The sequence below is a fragment of the Schistocerca cancellata genome, chromosome 5 (assembly GCF_023864275.1).
Source record: "Schistocerca cancellata isolate TAMUIC-IGC-003103 chromosome 5, iqSchCanc2.1, whole genome shotgun sequence".
Taxonomy (NCBI): Eukaryota; Metazoa; Arthropoda; class Insecta; order Orthoptera; family Acrididae; genus Schistocerca; species Schistocerca cancellata.
In genome coordinates, this window is record NC_064630.1 from 156212337 (window position 1) to 156227175 (window position 14839).

The 14839-nt window shown below is 41.6% G+C and overlaps 1 protein-coding gene across 1 annotated transcript in view; it reads left to right on the forward strand.

The window, feature by feature from the left end:
• LOC126188411 (DNA mismatch repair protein Mlh3-like) overlaps positions 1–11479 on the forward strand; it is a 174503-nt gene extending 163024 nt beyond the window's left edge. The window contains exon 11 of the mRNA XM_049930014.1: positions 9695–11479. Within this exon, the coding sequence (XP_049785971.1) occupies positions 9695–9879 (185 nt within the window). The 3' untranslated portion in view covers positions 9880–11479. The remainder of the gene's footprint in view (positions 1–9694) is intronic.
• Positions 11480–14839: the final 3360 nt, after the last annotated feature.

Below are 14839 nucleotides of genomic sequence, written 5' to 3' on the forward strand. Positions count from 1 at the left end.
CGCAGGCCAGAGGCCATCCCCATCCCTGATGTTTCAGCCGAAACTGTGGCCGCAGCCTTCTTTCAGACCTGACTGTCCTATTTTGGATGCATCCATGACCTCACTTCAGATCACAGGTGCCAATTCATCTCCACACGTTTCACTTTCTGGCAAACACCTGCAGCTCCAATATGAAGTGTAGTACCAGCTGTCATTCTGCTGCTAATGGCATATGTAATGATTCTGCCACACACTTCAAACCACACTCAGGTGTTATTTTTCTGAATGGCTTGCCGCCTTGCCCCTTGTGCTTCTTGGCCTGTGGGCTCCCACCCAAAGCCAACCTAGGAACTTCTGCCACTGATCTAGTATGTGGACAACCACTCGTCGTCTCTGCCGATTTTATAGAAGCAGCCCCACTTCCTCCCGACAGCATCATCCCATGTCTCGTGCAACAGTTCCAAGGCTTCATGTCCCAGCTGCAACCAGCACTTCTGCAGCATTACGGTGAGCACTGCACCTTTGTTCACCATGACCTTGCAGCATGCTCCCACATCATGCTTTGGACGGATGCATACCAGCCACCTCACTGCCTGCAATACATGGCCTCACAACTGTTTTTGCAATGTGGGGAGAAGACATTCTCCCTCTGTCTGAACTCAATGTTGTCCATCTGTTGCAACAATCGTCTCTAAAGACTGGCTCAAGCTGGCCTATATTATGGAGACAACTACATCCAGTGAGCACAGCACCATCAAGGTACATCTACATCTACATCTACATCTATACTCCGCGAGCCACCTTACGGTGTGTGGCGGAGGGTACTTACTGTACCACTATCTGATCCCCCCTTCCCTGTTCCATTCACGAATTGTGCGTGGGAAGAACGACTGCTTGTAAGTCTCCGTATTTGCTCTAATTTCTCGGATCTTTTCGTTGTGATCATTACGCGAGATATATGTGGGTGGTAGTAATATGTTGCCCATCTCTTCCCGGAATGTACTCTCTCGTAATTTCGATAATAAACCTCTCCGTATTGCGTAACGCCTTTCTTGAAGTGTCCGCCACTGGAGCTTGTTCAGCATCTCCGTAACGCTCTCGCGCTGACTAAATGTCCCCATGACGAATCGCGCTGCTTTTCGCTGGATCATGTCTATCTCTTCTATTAATCCAACCTGGTAAGGGTCCCATACTGATGAGCAATACTCAAGAATCGGACGAACAAGCGTTTTGTAAGCTACTTCTTTCGTCGATGAGTCACATTTTCTTAGAATTCTTCCTATGAATCTCAACCTGGCGCCTGCTTTTCCCACTATTTGTTTTATGTGATCATTCCACTTCAGATCGCTCCGGATAGTAACTCCTAAGTATTTTACGGTCGTTACCGCTTCCAATGATTTACCACCTATGGCATAATCATACTGGAGTGGATTTCTGCCCCTATGTATGCGCATTATATTACATTTATCTACGTTTAGGGAAAGCTGCCAGCTGTCGCACCATGCATTAATCCTCTGCAGGTCTTCCTGGAGTACGTACGAGTCTTCTGATGTTGCTACTTTCTTGTAGACAACCGTGTCATCTGCAAATAGCCTCACAGAGCTACCGATGTTGTCAACTAAGTCATTTATGTATATTGTAAACAATAAAGGTCCTATCACGCTTCCTTGCGGTACTCCCGAAATTACCTCTACATCTGCAGATTTTGAACCGTTAAGAATGACATGTTGTTTTCTTTCTTCTAGGAAATCCTGAATCCAATCACAAACCTGGTCCGATATTCCGTAAGCTCGTATTTTTTTCACTAAACGTAAGTGCGGAACCGTATCAAATGCCTTCCTGAAGTCCAGGAATACGGCATCAATCTGCTCGCCAGTGTCTACGTCACTGTGAATTTCTTGGGCAAATAGGGCGAGCTGAGTTTCACATGATCTCTGTTTGCGGAATCCATGTTGGTTATGATGAAGGAGATTTGTATTATCTAAGAACGTCATAATACGAGAACACAAAACATGTTCCATTATTCTACAACAGATTGACGTAAGCGAAATAGGCCTATAATTATTCGCATCTGATTTATGACCCTTCTTGAAAATGGGAACGACCTGCGCTTTCTTCCAGTCGCTAGGTACTTTACGTTCTTCCAGCGATCTACAATAAATTGCTGTTAGAAAGGGGGCAAGTTCTTTAGCATAATCACTGTAGAATCTTAAGGGTATCTCGTCTGGTCCGGATGCTTTTCCGCTACTAAGTGATAGCAGTTGTTTTTCAATTCCGATATCGTTTATTTCAATATTTTCCATTTTGGTGTCCGTGCGACGGCTGAAGTCAGGGACCGTGTTACGATTTTCCGCAGTGAAACAGTTTCGGAACACTGAATTCAGTATTTCTGCCTTTCTTCGGTCGTCCTCTGTTTCGGTGCCATCGTGGTCAACGAGTGACTGAATAGGGGATTTAGATCCGCTTACCGATTTTACATATGACCAAAACTTTTTAGGGTTCTTGTTTAGATTGTTTGCCAATGTTTTATGTTCGAATTCGTTGAATGCTTCTCTCATTGCTCTCTTTACGCTCTTTTTCGCTTCGTTCAGCTTTTCCTTATCAGCTATGATTCGACTACTCTTAAACCTATGATGAAGCTTTCTTTGTTTCCGTAGTACCTTTCGTACATGATTGTTATACCACGGTGGATCTTTCCCCTCGCTTTGGACCTTAGTCGGTACGAACTTATCTAAGGCGTACTGGACGATGTTTCTGAATTTTTTCCATTTTTGTTCCACATCCTCTTCCTCAGAAATGAACGTTTGATGGTGGTCACTCAGATATTCTGCGATTTGTGCCCTATCACTCTTGTTAAGCAAATATATTTTCCTTCCTTTCTTGGCATTTCTTATTACACTTGTAGTCATTGATGCAACCACTGACTTATGATCACTGATACCCTCTTCTACATTCACGGAGTCGAAAAGTTCCGGTCTATTTGTTGCTATGAGGTCTAAAACGTTAGCTTCACGAGTTGGTTCTCTAACTATCTGCTCGAAGTAATTCTCGGACAAGGCAGTCAGGATAATGTCACAAGAGTCTCTGTCCCTGGCTCCAGTTCTGATTGTGTGACTATCCCATTCTATACCTGGTAGATTGAAGTCTCCCCCTATTACAATAGTATGATCACGAAACTTCTTCACGACGTTCTGCAGGTTCTCTCTGAGGCGCTCAACTACTACGGTTGCTGATGCAGGTGGTCTATAGAAGCATCCGACTATCATATCTGACCCACCTTTGATACTTAGCTTAACCCAGATTATTTCACATTCACATTCGCTAATAACTTCACTGGATATTATTGAATTCTTTACTGCTATAAATACTCCTCCACCATTGGCGTTTATCCTATCCTTGCGGTATATATTCCATTCTGTGTCTAGGATTTCGTTACTGTTCACTTCCGGTTTTAACCAACTTTCCGTTCCTAATACTACATGCGCACTATTTCCTTCAATAAGAGATACTAATTCAGGAACCTTGCCCTGGATACTCCTGCAGTTTACCAATATTACGTTAACTTTTCCTGTTTTTGGTCTCTGAGGACGGACGTTCTTTATCAACGATGATAATGTCCTCTCTGGTAAGCCGTCAGGTATTTTATCATTTCGCCCAAGGGGGGGTCCCTCTAACCTAAAAAACCCCCGTGTGCACGCCACACGTACTCTGCTACCCTAGTAGCTGCTTCCGGTGTGTAGTGCACGCCTGACCTGTCTAGGGGGGCCCTACAGTTCTCCACCCAATAACGGAGGTCGATGAATTTGCAACCATTATAGTCGCAGAGTCGTCTGAGCCTCTGGTTTAGACCCTCCACACGGCTCCAAACCAGAGGACCGCGATCGACTCTGGGCACTATGCTGCAGATATTAAGCTCAGCTTGCACTCCGCGTGCGATGCTGGTTGTCTTCACCAAATCAGCCAGCTGCCGGAAGGAACCAAGGATGGCCTCAGAACCCAAGCGGCAGTCGTCATTCGTTCCGACATGTGCTACTATCTGCAGCCGGTCACACCCAGTGCGTTCAATAGCTGCCGGAAGGGCCTCCTCCACATTACGGACGAGACCCCCCGGCAAGCACACCGAGTGCACACTGGCATTCTTCCCCGACCTACCCGCTATTTTCCTGAGGGGCTCCATAACCCGCCTAACGTTGGAGCTCCCTATAACTAATAGGCCCGCCCTCTGTGACTGTCGGGACCTTGCCGGAGAATCGGCCACTGGCCCAACAGGCGAGGCATCCTGTGGTGGCTCGGAAACGATGTCATCACCACTAGGAAGCACCCCGTACCTGTTGGATAGGGGTAAGGCAGCTGCCAAGCGGCCAGATCCCACCTTCGCCTTTCGGCCAGGCACGCGCGAGCCCACCACTGTCCGCCATTCACCCTGGAGTGATGGCTGACCGGTAAGATGCTCACTGCTGGAAGACGCAGCGACATCAGGGGTTCCATGTGATTCCAAGGCCACCGAAGTAGGCATAGGTCTCACCACAGTTGCCCCAACGCCACTACGAGCCGACGCCTGTGCCTCGAGCTCGATGAGCCTAACAGACAAAGCCTCCACCTGCCCCCGAAGAGTGGCCAATTCTCCTTGCGTCCGCTCACAACAACCACAGTCCCTACACATGACTATGTTTACCCTACCCTATACGGTGACAAATTCCCAAGATAATCTTCTGATGAGCTACTCTGATAATCAAGAAACACTCACTGAAATACGAGACGCGAAAACTACGCTAGGTTTTCCCAGAAAAACTATTTAAAAGCTAAGCGCAGCAAATAAGTACAAAAACGCTTTATACAAACAGTACTCGCTGCTGCTGGTGCTCTCGCTCTGGCTGTCACAAGACAACTGCTGATTCAAGTGACTAGTGGCTAACGGCCGTGAAACAAACAAAGATGGTTTAAGGGCGCTTTCTGTTCTAAACGATCAAGAAAACACTAAGAAATCTAACACGAAAACTACGTAAAGTTTTATCAAGAACTGTTAGTTACTATGCAGAGCAGATAAACACAAATAGAATCCCTTCCTTAGTGGAAGGTCGTAAACAAAATGCAAAATAAACGCTTTATACAAACAGTACTCGCTGCTGCTGGTGCTCTCGCTCTGGCTGTCACAAGACAACTGCTGATTCAAGTGACTAGTGGCTAACGGCCGCGAAACAAACAAAAGACGGTTTTAGGGCGCTTTCTGTTCTAAACGATCAAGAAAACACTAAGAAATCTAACACGAAAACTACGTAAAGTTTTATCAAGAACTGTTAGTTACTATGCAGAGCAGATAAACACAAATAGAATCCCTTCCTTAGTGGAAGGTCGTAAACAAAATGCAAAATAAACGCTTTATACAAACAGTACTCGCTGCTGCTGGTGCTCTCGCTCTGGCTGTCACAAGTTGCCTCCACCTACCACCAGCCCTTGTCACAGTGCCATCAACACCACCTCTGACACAATGTGCCACAGACCAGTGCCACGTTTCATGTTGGCACTCAGTTTGCATATTTCCTCGCAGCATGGAAAATGTATGAGGTTCTGCCACATCTCCTGCACTCCGTCCTCAAGCTGTGTTTCCTCGAAGAATTTTTGCCATGGTTCTGCAAAATCTGGTGCCACATTCCCAGTTTGTTCCCCTATATCAACACCTGAATTGTTAAGTGCAGTGAAGTTTGTTCAGTGCGGTGAGGTCTACTGAGTGCCACAAGTACCAGATGATTTTTATTACAGTTTTGTCCCCTGCTGCTCTGGTATCTCATTACCACCAAGTTAACCCAGAGGCGAGTTTCTTTTGTTTGACTGGGTCTCTTCACCATCAGGTGGGTCCATCTTTGTCCTGTTGCCCCTCCCTCCCCTGCCCCCTTTCTCTTTTGCATGTACATATTTCACCTGTATGAACGTTGTTGCAATGATGCCTTGCAGTAACATCTCCCCTTCAGTGTTGGTTTGTTTGAAGTTCCAGTTGTCGCCACTCCAAATAATGTAGCCTGTGAATTACTTTGCTGTGTTTCAAAGATTCTGTTATGAGTGAGGGCTCCTCATAACTCTGAAAATGCAAATTCATTATATTTAGTTGTAATGGTAGTCTTTAGAATCAGTAGCATGCAAACCAGCTCACATGTCATTAATGTTTGTTTATTATTATCAAATTTGTATAAGCCTGGAAACCTGCCTGATACATGGATTTACGTGTGGGAGGATCCTCATTCCATTCTCTTCTTGCACACTGCTGAACACATGTAACAGATTTTAACTCAGCTAAATATAGCATATGTTGCACCTTTCATTGTGGTGTTCACATGTTTGACTGCCAAGATATGTCTGCATGCTGCTCAATAAACATTTCCATGAATGCATGCACATGTGCCTTGTATGACTCACCACAGTTCATGAAACGGTGACCATCAGGAGATTGCGTATTTACCTAAAGATATAAAACATTGAGGTCTTTCATTATAAGCTTTTTTTTGTGTATACTTCTAGCCTGAACACCCTGTATTAAAAAACATTACTTTACCTGTACATAGACAGCTGATAGTGTTTTATGTAAAGGTATGTAAATCTCTTGTTTTAAGTGAAGTGTCGGCAGAATTGCCAACACTAATTTAGAAAGGAGGCCGAAATGCACGTGTCAACCCACGCAGGCCGGCACTAGGTCTGAAACAGGATACATAATGAATGCTATAAAGAAAAGTACGTAGCTGCTGGAATACTCAACTTTAATCCATCATTTGTATACAGCGTTCTTGATGATACAAGTGAGACTCTCTCTAGAAATAGTTAATGGTGCCTTGCTAGGTCGTAGCCATGGACTTAGCTGAAGGCTGTTCTAACTATCTCTCGGCAAATGAGAGAAAGGCTTCGTCAGTGTAGTCGCTAGCAAAGTCGTCCGTACAACTGGAGCGAGTGCTAGTACGTCTCTCAAGACCTGCCGTGTGGTGGCGCTCGGTCTGCGATCACTGACAGTGGCGACACGCGGGTCCGACATGTACTAATGGACCACGGCCGATTTAAGGCTACCACCTAGCAAGTGTGGTGTCTGGCGGTGACACCACATTAAGTATTAAAAGAAAGCAGCTGCTGAGTGTACAGAGTGCGTTCCATAAGTACTGTGACTAATTTTTTTCTTATGCAACAGTACACCACAGCGTGTTGTAACTGGCTGGGCTAAGTGGAGGGGGGTGTTAGCTTCAAAACGTTCTTTGTCTCATTTGGCTGTGAGCTGCCAGAGAGTCAGGACGTGCATTTCTGTCAACCCCATTTTGAGTTTATGTAATGCGGCACAATGGATCATTCTGTAGAGAACAGTACTCTATCAAATTTTGCGTTAAACTTAGGAAGTCTGCTACCGAAACGTTTCCATTACTTCATCATGCCTTTGGGAATGATTGCTTGTCCAAATCACAGGTTTTCCGATGGCACAAGTCATTCATGGAGGTCCGTGAGGAGATCACCGACGAACCTCGCAGTGGACGGCCATCAACCGCACAGTCGACAAAAATGTGACGTGTGTGCGCGATTGTTTGAACTCTGACAGACAGCTGAGCCTTCAATTGATAGCACAAACTCTAAACATGTCAAAAACTACGGTTTTCTGCATTGTGACCAAAGATTTGAACATGAGAAAGGTGCGTGCCAAACTCGTCCCAAAAATGTTGAGCAACAAACAAGCACATGCAAGTGCTTTGGTGCCGAGAAGCGTTGGAAATGTGTGAAAATGATCCTCATTTTTTTAAACTCAGTTATCACTGGTGATGAGTCATGGATTTTTGAGAACAACAAAAAGGCAGAGTTCAGAGTGGCACACCTCACTGTCGCCCCATCCCAAGAAGGCATGTATGAGCAAGTCCAGGATCAAAACCATACTCATTGTCTTCTTTGATGTCAGAGGCATTGTTCCCCACGAATTCATACCTACTGGGACTACAGTGAACTCAGCTTTCTACTTGGAAGTGCTCAAAAGACTGAAAAGGAGGGCCTCGTGCTGCTGAAGTGACATCAAGGACATGTGGAAAGTTCACCATGACAATGCGCCGAGTCACAGCGCCTTCATTGTAAATGACTTCCTGGCCAGGACCAAGACCCCATTGGTTTCCCTGCCTATCTACAGTCCTAACCTGGCCCCCGCTGACATTTTTTTTGTTTCCTCGGTTAAAAGGAGCCATGAAATGACAACATTGGGACATAATTGAAAGCATCCAGGTGCATGTTACATCAGCTCTGAAGGGCATTCCGGAAAAGTCATTCCAGGATGCCTTCCCGGCATGGAAACACCGCCTCCAGAAGTGTATCGACACAAGAGGGTGCTATTTTGAAAATATTTGATTATTTGTATGAATATATTCAATAAATGATTTTTTATGAATTTGGTCACATTACTTATGGAATGCACCTTGTAAAAGGAGGAGCAGTGACTTTTTTCAAAGTAGTTGCTTTCCTCCTAATATAAATGTGTGCGTACAAAGTACTGTAGAAGTAATTTCCATAATTATAAGTGTTAGTTGATTAGCATTAGTTATAGTTTGTTGTTATTATACATTATTATACATTATTACAGAAATAGCTGTCAATGGTTATTTTTGCCTGTTAATGTATAATTTAGTTCATTCCATATTCCTGAAGGTTCTCCTTCATGATTCAGTTGATGGAATGAGATGTGTGAGTGAGTGAGTGAGTGAGTGAATGAATAAATAAATAAATAAATAAATAAATATGAATATAATAGAGGGAAACATTCCACATGGGAAAAATATATCTAAAAACAAAGATGATGAGACTTACCAAACAAAAGCGCTGGCAGGTCGATAGACACACAAACAAACACAAACATACACACAAAATTCAAGCTTTCGCAACAAACAGTTGCTTTGTCAGGAAAGAGGGAAGGAGAGGGAAAGACGAAAGGATGTGGGTTTTAAGGGAGAGGGTAAGGAGTCATTCCAATCCCGGGAGTGGAAAGACTTACCTTAGGGGGAAAAAAGGACAGGTATCCTTTACAAATGTCTGCTTGTGTCTGTGTATGTGCGGATGGATATGTGTGTGTGTGCGCGAGTGTATACCTGCCCTTTTTTCCCTCTAAGGTAAGTCTTTCCGCTCCCAGGATTGGAATGACTCCTTACCCTCTCCCTTAAAACCCACATCCTTTCGTCTTTCCCTCTCCTTCCCTCTTTCCTGACGAAGCAACTGTTTGTTGCGAAAGCCTGAATTTTGTGTGTATGTTTGTGTTTGTTTGTGTGTCTATCGACCTACCAGCGCTTTTGTTTGGTAAGTCTCATCAACTTTGTTTTTAGATATAAATAAATAAATAGTCGGTCCAGATTCACCAATGAATGTTTCCCTCACCAACAGCAGATAATTGTGTCACTTACTGAACTCAGATATGCTGTATTTTGCACAGATCTTATGGATGTCACCAGTAGTGCTGCTGCTCTCTTGTTCACATTCATTCCATAATTGTGCAGCACACCTGAGATTTTAATACATAATTTATTTTTGTGTAGATGTATTTATTATCTGTGAAATCCAAGCAATAATTTCAATGCTGCTCTCTCAAATACACAATGTTAGCTGTAATTTCGTAGTTATAGTCTTTTTTTATTTTGTGCCAGAATGAATTGTGTAATGTAATAAATTGCAAACATTTTGATTTTAAGATAAGCAACATTTAATTCCTAATATGTTACAGGTGCAATCAAGTTTGGCGAAGAGTTGGCACTTGAGGAATGTAAAACTTTAATTAAAAATCTTGCAAAGTGTGACCAGCCCTTCATGTGTGCTCATGGTCGCCCTACATTTGGTGTTATATTTGACTTGGAGCAAATTAACAAAACAGTCAAAGTAGCTGTTAATAAACTTGGGTTAAAGACCTAGCGAGAGTCTTCAGTGCTGGAGAGAAAGTGTTTGATTTGCTATCATGCTACTATTGAGGTAATTAGTTGTGTGAATGAGACACAAAGATAATTTCCTACAGGAATAGTTTTATTAAGGAATGTAACATTTTTTAATTATGCATTATCTCATGAATGAGGTGAAGAGTAGCTGCTGTATTATTTCTGCCAAGAACTTACAAAAGTGATCAGCATAAAAACGTTTTTAAAATATTATGCAAGTAAACTGCAGCAGACAGAAATTGGCTTTGTGAAAGAGACTACAATCCATCTGCTGGCAGCACCTGCTACCTGCAAACGAAAAACAGTAAAGAATGAGTACATCATACAGAAACAGTAAAGAATGAGTTCATCATACAGAAACAGGAGAGAGAAATAGAAGACTGTAAAGATTTATTAATGGAAAGTACTTAGACCATGAAGAATTTACAAAATGAGAAAGAGCGTGCTACAAAGTTCGTCAACTTGAGCAAAATCCACACATATTTCCACATGCATAATGATCAGTTTTCCAACTGCGATGTCAAACATTGTATACACTGCCACATATGGCATCATTTGTTTCATGAAGAAATCGTATTTTACTGGGGTATTGTTATAATATGTGGTACCAATCCTTAACAATGATACAATTATTTCTATTTGATTTTTAGCTGTTATTAGCTAAACATGTGATATGTGAATTTAAAACAAATTTATGAGCTTCTTTCATCTGCTCATATTCTGCTGAAGAATCCAAGCCAGGAATGCAGTGATAGCTAATGAACTTGAGTTAGTCAGCAAAGAAGAAGCTGACAGTTCAACTATTGATAGCAGACTAGCTAAGAGTAATTCACCATTCCAGTATTTCACAGCTGGAATAATATTTGTCAGTGAAAAATAAATCTCAACTAAATAAGAAGAAAAGAAGGGTTAATGATTGGTTGGATTACAACAGGTAAATAATATGGATATTTCCAGATGTAAATAATGTCAATGATGATGACATAGCAGCAATGGTAGCAGGCTCAGAGGTAAAACTGAACAAAGTTGATTGCCAGATTTTTTGAACAACAGCTTCCTTCATTTTCAAAAACAATACCCACAGATAGGAATTCTCTGATTGCCAGGCTTCAGATCAATATTCATAATTATTGTTTCCCCTCCTACTCTCTCCAGCACCTATATCTCCTCCTCCTCCTCCTCCTCCTCCATGCTTATTCCATTTACCCTAGACTTGGCTCTAGCAATTTATACATGAGAAACAGATGGGTCTAAAAAAATAACGGTCACAAATTAAAGTTTCATATATTTTTAGATCTAATATGCCACAAAAGTTGCAGAATGTCAGCTTTGTTACATTAATTTAAAGGAGAATTTATAAGCAAATCTGAGTCAGATGTAACATTCTGCAGCTTTAAAAGAGCCTATTTTTTTCCAAAGTACCTTTTAGAAGCGATAAGTGAAAAAAAGTTTATTGGTATTTTTAAAGTATTTATTTACTATATTTCTTTGCAAAATATTATGCCTGAAATAAATATTCCAAGTTTTCATTCTGTGAGTTTCTCTAAGTGCCTGCAAGATATTACAATCAATGTTCATGAATGAGTTTGCTATTTATTTTTGTTATGTTAATATATTTTATGTTTATTTTTGGTCAAAATGTTACCTAGTATTCAATAAAACCTTTATTGTTATTATTATTATTATTGTTGTTGTTGTTTTGATTTAAGCTTGAATACCGGCAAACTTTCCCCTTAGCCTATTACTCTTCTATCCTGGTGTTACGAATGTTTTTCTATTCCTGAGCACAGTTTTCTCTGTTTTCCAGATACACTTTTACTGCTGTTAGTGACTGGAGAGAATCTGTTGTTGTGATAAGCATTATGTGCTAATCCCCAAGATGAGTGTCATTAAAGTCAACTTGTAACTGTTCAGTGTCTTTACTAACCAGTCGTCCGCCGCCGGTAGCTGAATGGTCAGCGTGATGGATTGTCAATCCTCTGGGCCTGGGTTCAATTCCCATCTGGGTTGGGGAATTTTCTCTGCCCAGGGACTGGATGTTGTGCTGTCCTCATCATCATCCTATCATCCTCATCGACTTCAGGTCGCTGAAGTGGCGTCAAATTGAAAGACCGGCACCCGGCTAATGGTCTGCCATATGATTAGCCATATGATTAGCTGTAGCCATATGATTAAATTAAATTAAAACTAGCCAGTCAACTTGACGTAAGTCACTTTCCTTCTATATAAAGTGCCAAAGATTGTTGACATGAGTCTCCAATTGCCAATCTTGTCTAGATGACTACACAAGATTTGCAGGCTCTTTATCGTTGTTGTTGTAATGTACTCTACTTGTTGGTCTACATCTGCATTTCTACTCTCCAATTCACACTTAAGTACTTGGCAGAGAACTGCTTTCAGACTGTTTCTCAACAATTCCAGTCTCAAATACCTCATGGGAAAAAAAGAACCTCCCATGGAAACTTTTTTTTTGCTATGCCAACTTGCTTATCAGAAGCAATGACACTCTCTTCCGCATTTTGTGATAATACAAAACAAGTTGCCCTCCTTTGAACTTTTTTGATGTCCTGCATCAAGAATCCCATACCAGTGCAGCAGTACTCCAGAAGAGGATGGACAAGTTTGGCATAGGCAGTCACTTTAGTAGATTTGCTGCACCTTCTAAGTGTTCTGCCAATAAAATGCAGTTTTTGGTTCACTTGCTTCACACATTTTCTGGCTGATAATTCCAATTTAAGTTGTTCATAATTTTATTTCATGGGTGTTTAATTGAGATGACAACATTTAAATTTGTGTGATTTATCATGTAACTGAAATTTGACTGAATTTTTTTAGTACTCATATGGAGGACCTCACACTTTTTATTGTTTAGGTTAAATTATCACTTTTCTCTGCAAATATTTTTGCAAATCAAATGAAACTGTAGAGTTCCAGAGACCTTTTCAAGTCTCAAACATCTATGATGTATATATGCAGACGGAAGCAATGAATGAAAATTTGTAACAAGGCTGGGGTATTGATTCTTATTGACCTCCTGATGAGTTTAATAGATGGTAAATGACAGCATCACTTGCAAACAATCAGGAGGGCTGCTCAGGTGGCCTCCTAAATCTTTTGTATAGATTGAGAACAGCAGAAAGCCTATAACACTTCCTTGGGGAACTCCAAATATCAGATCTTTCTGACAGGAAATCATGAATCCAGTCACACAACTGAGACAATACTCCATAGGCATGCAGTTTGATTAGAAGACACTTGTGAGAAATGGTGTAAAAAGCCTACAGGAAATCTAGAAGTATGGAATTCATTTGATATCTCCTGTTGATAGCACTCATTACTTACTGTGAATAAAGAGTCAGTTGTTTTTCACAAGAACAGTATTTTCTGAATCCATGTTGGTTATTTGTCAATAGATAATTTTCTTTTAGGTATTTCATAATGTTCGAACAAAGTATATGTTCCAAATTCCTACAGCAAATTGATGTCACTGATATGGATTTATAATTCTGTGGATTACTTCTATTTCTTACTTCTGTTCTTTGATGAGGCCTAGATTTTTCACTGACTCTTTCGATCATTTAATTTTGCTTTCCTGAGTTGGTTCCTTCTGGCCCTGTTCAGGCATTCTGAGGCATATAGTACAGGTCTAATGATGTCTAGTGTTGGAGTTTTTGGTTAAGGGAAAGATATTTAGAGCCATGAGGGTTCTTACAGAGATAGTGGGCTTTCTCCAGTTACGTGTACTGTTAAAATGGTCAGCAGCATACCCTGTCAGCGGCACATTCTCATCCATGGCATTTGACTCTGTTGATGGTGGTTATCCTCAAATTGAGGCACCCACTGTATGCCCTTTACTCAGTGAAAACTTAAAAAGCCCATTGTAACCACAATTGTCCTATTTTACAATTACTCACCATCTTATCACACCGAAATACACTGCTATTGTTTGTTTTGCCCTTTCTGCATTTGGCTATCTTGCAAAAGACCAGTACTTAGTCTGACAATGTCCCAAACATGTGTCTCGTCTTAACCTCTCCCTCTCTCTCTCCGTCACCCTCTCCCTCACCCTCTCCCTCTCCCTCTCCCCCTCCCCCTGCCCCTCCCCCTCCCTATCCCTATCCCTCTCCCAATCCCCCAACATGGCAGTTGTGTCTAATTCTTTGTATCATCTTTGTAAATCTGCCCTCAGATTGCACAGAAAGAAGTTGGGTTTTAAATCTACATGTACCTTGACTCGAGTGCCTTGCTAATAAATACAACATTGAGACTGATGCAGCATGTAAATTACATGGATTAAGAGATTAAGTGAAAAAAAAACATAGAATGAAGCAGAAAGATTATACAGTAATGTAGAGTCATCAGTGTAAAAATATTTATAGCTGAAAAACATGTAGACCAGATCCACAGTATGTGGTAATGATTCAATTTCATGCCAGCTGAGCTTAATATTGTGTGTGATTTCTTTTACAGTGCCCACTATTATGTTGTTGGAGATACAGCAGAGAGCTGTATGACTTTGAAATGAACCGGACTGTTATCAAGCTTGATCTCCTCAAAGAGGATACTGTTCTACATGTACATCTAAATCCATACTCTGCAAACCACTGGGAAGTGTATGGTACAGGGTACTTCCCATTGTACAATTATTAGGGCCTCTTTCTTTTACATTCATGTTATGGAGCATGTGAAAAGTGATTGTTTAAACATCTATGTGCATGCTGCACTTAATCTAATCTTGTCCTCGAAACGCCTACTGGAGTGATATGTAGGATCTTGTAGTATATTCCTAGACTCGTCATTTAAAGCCATACGTAGGCTTTCTGGGGACATTTTGTGTCTATGTTCAGATGTCCACAAGTTCAGTTTATTCAGCACCTCTGTGACACTCTGCCTGGGTCAAACAAATCTGTGACCATTTGTGGTGCCCTTCTCTGTATGTG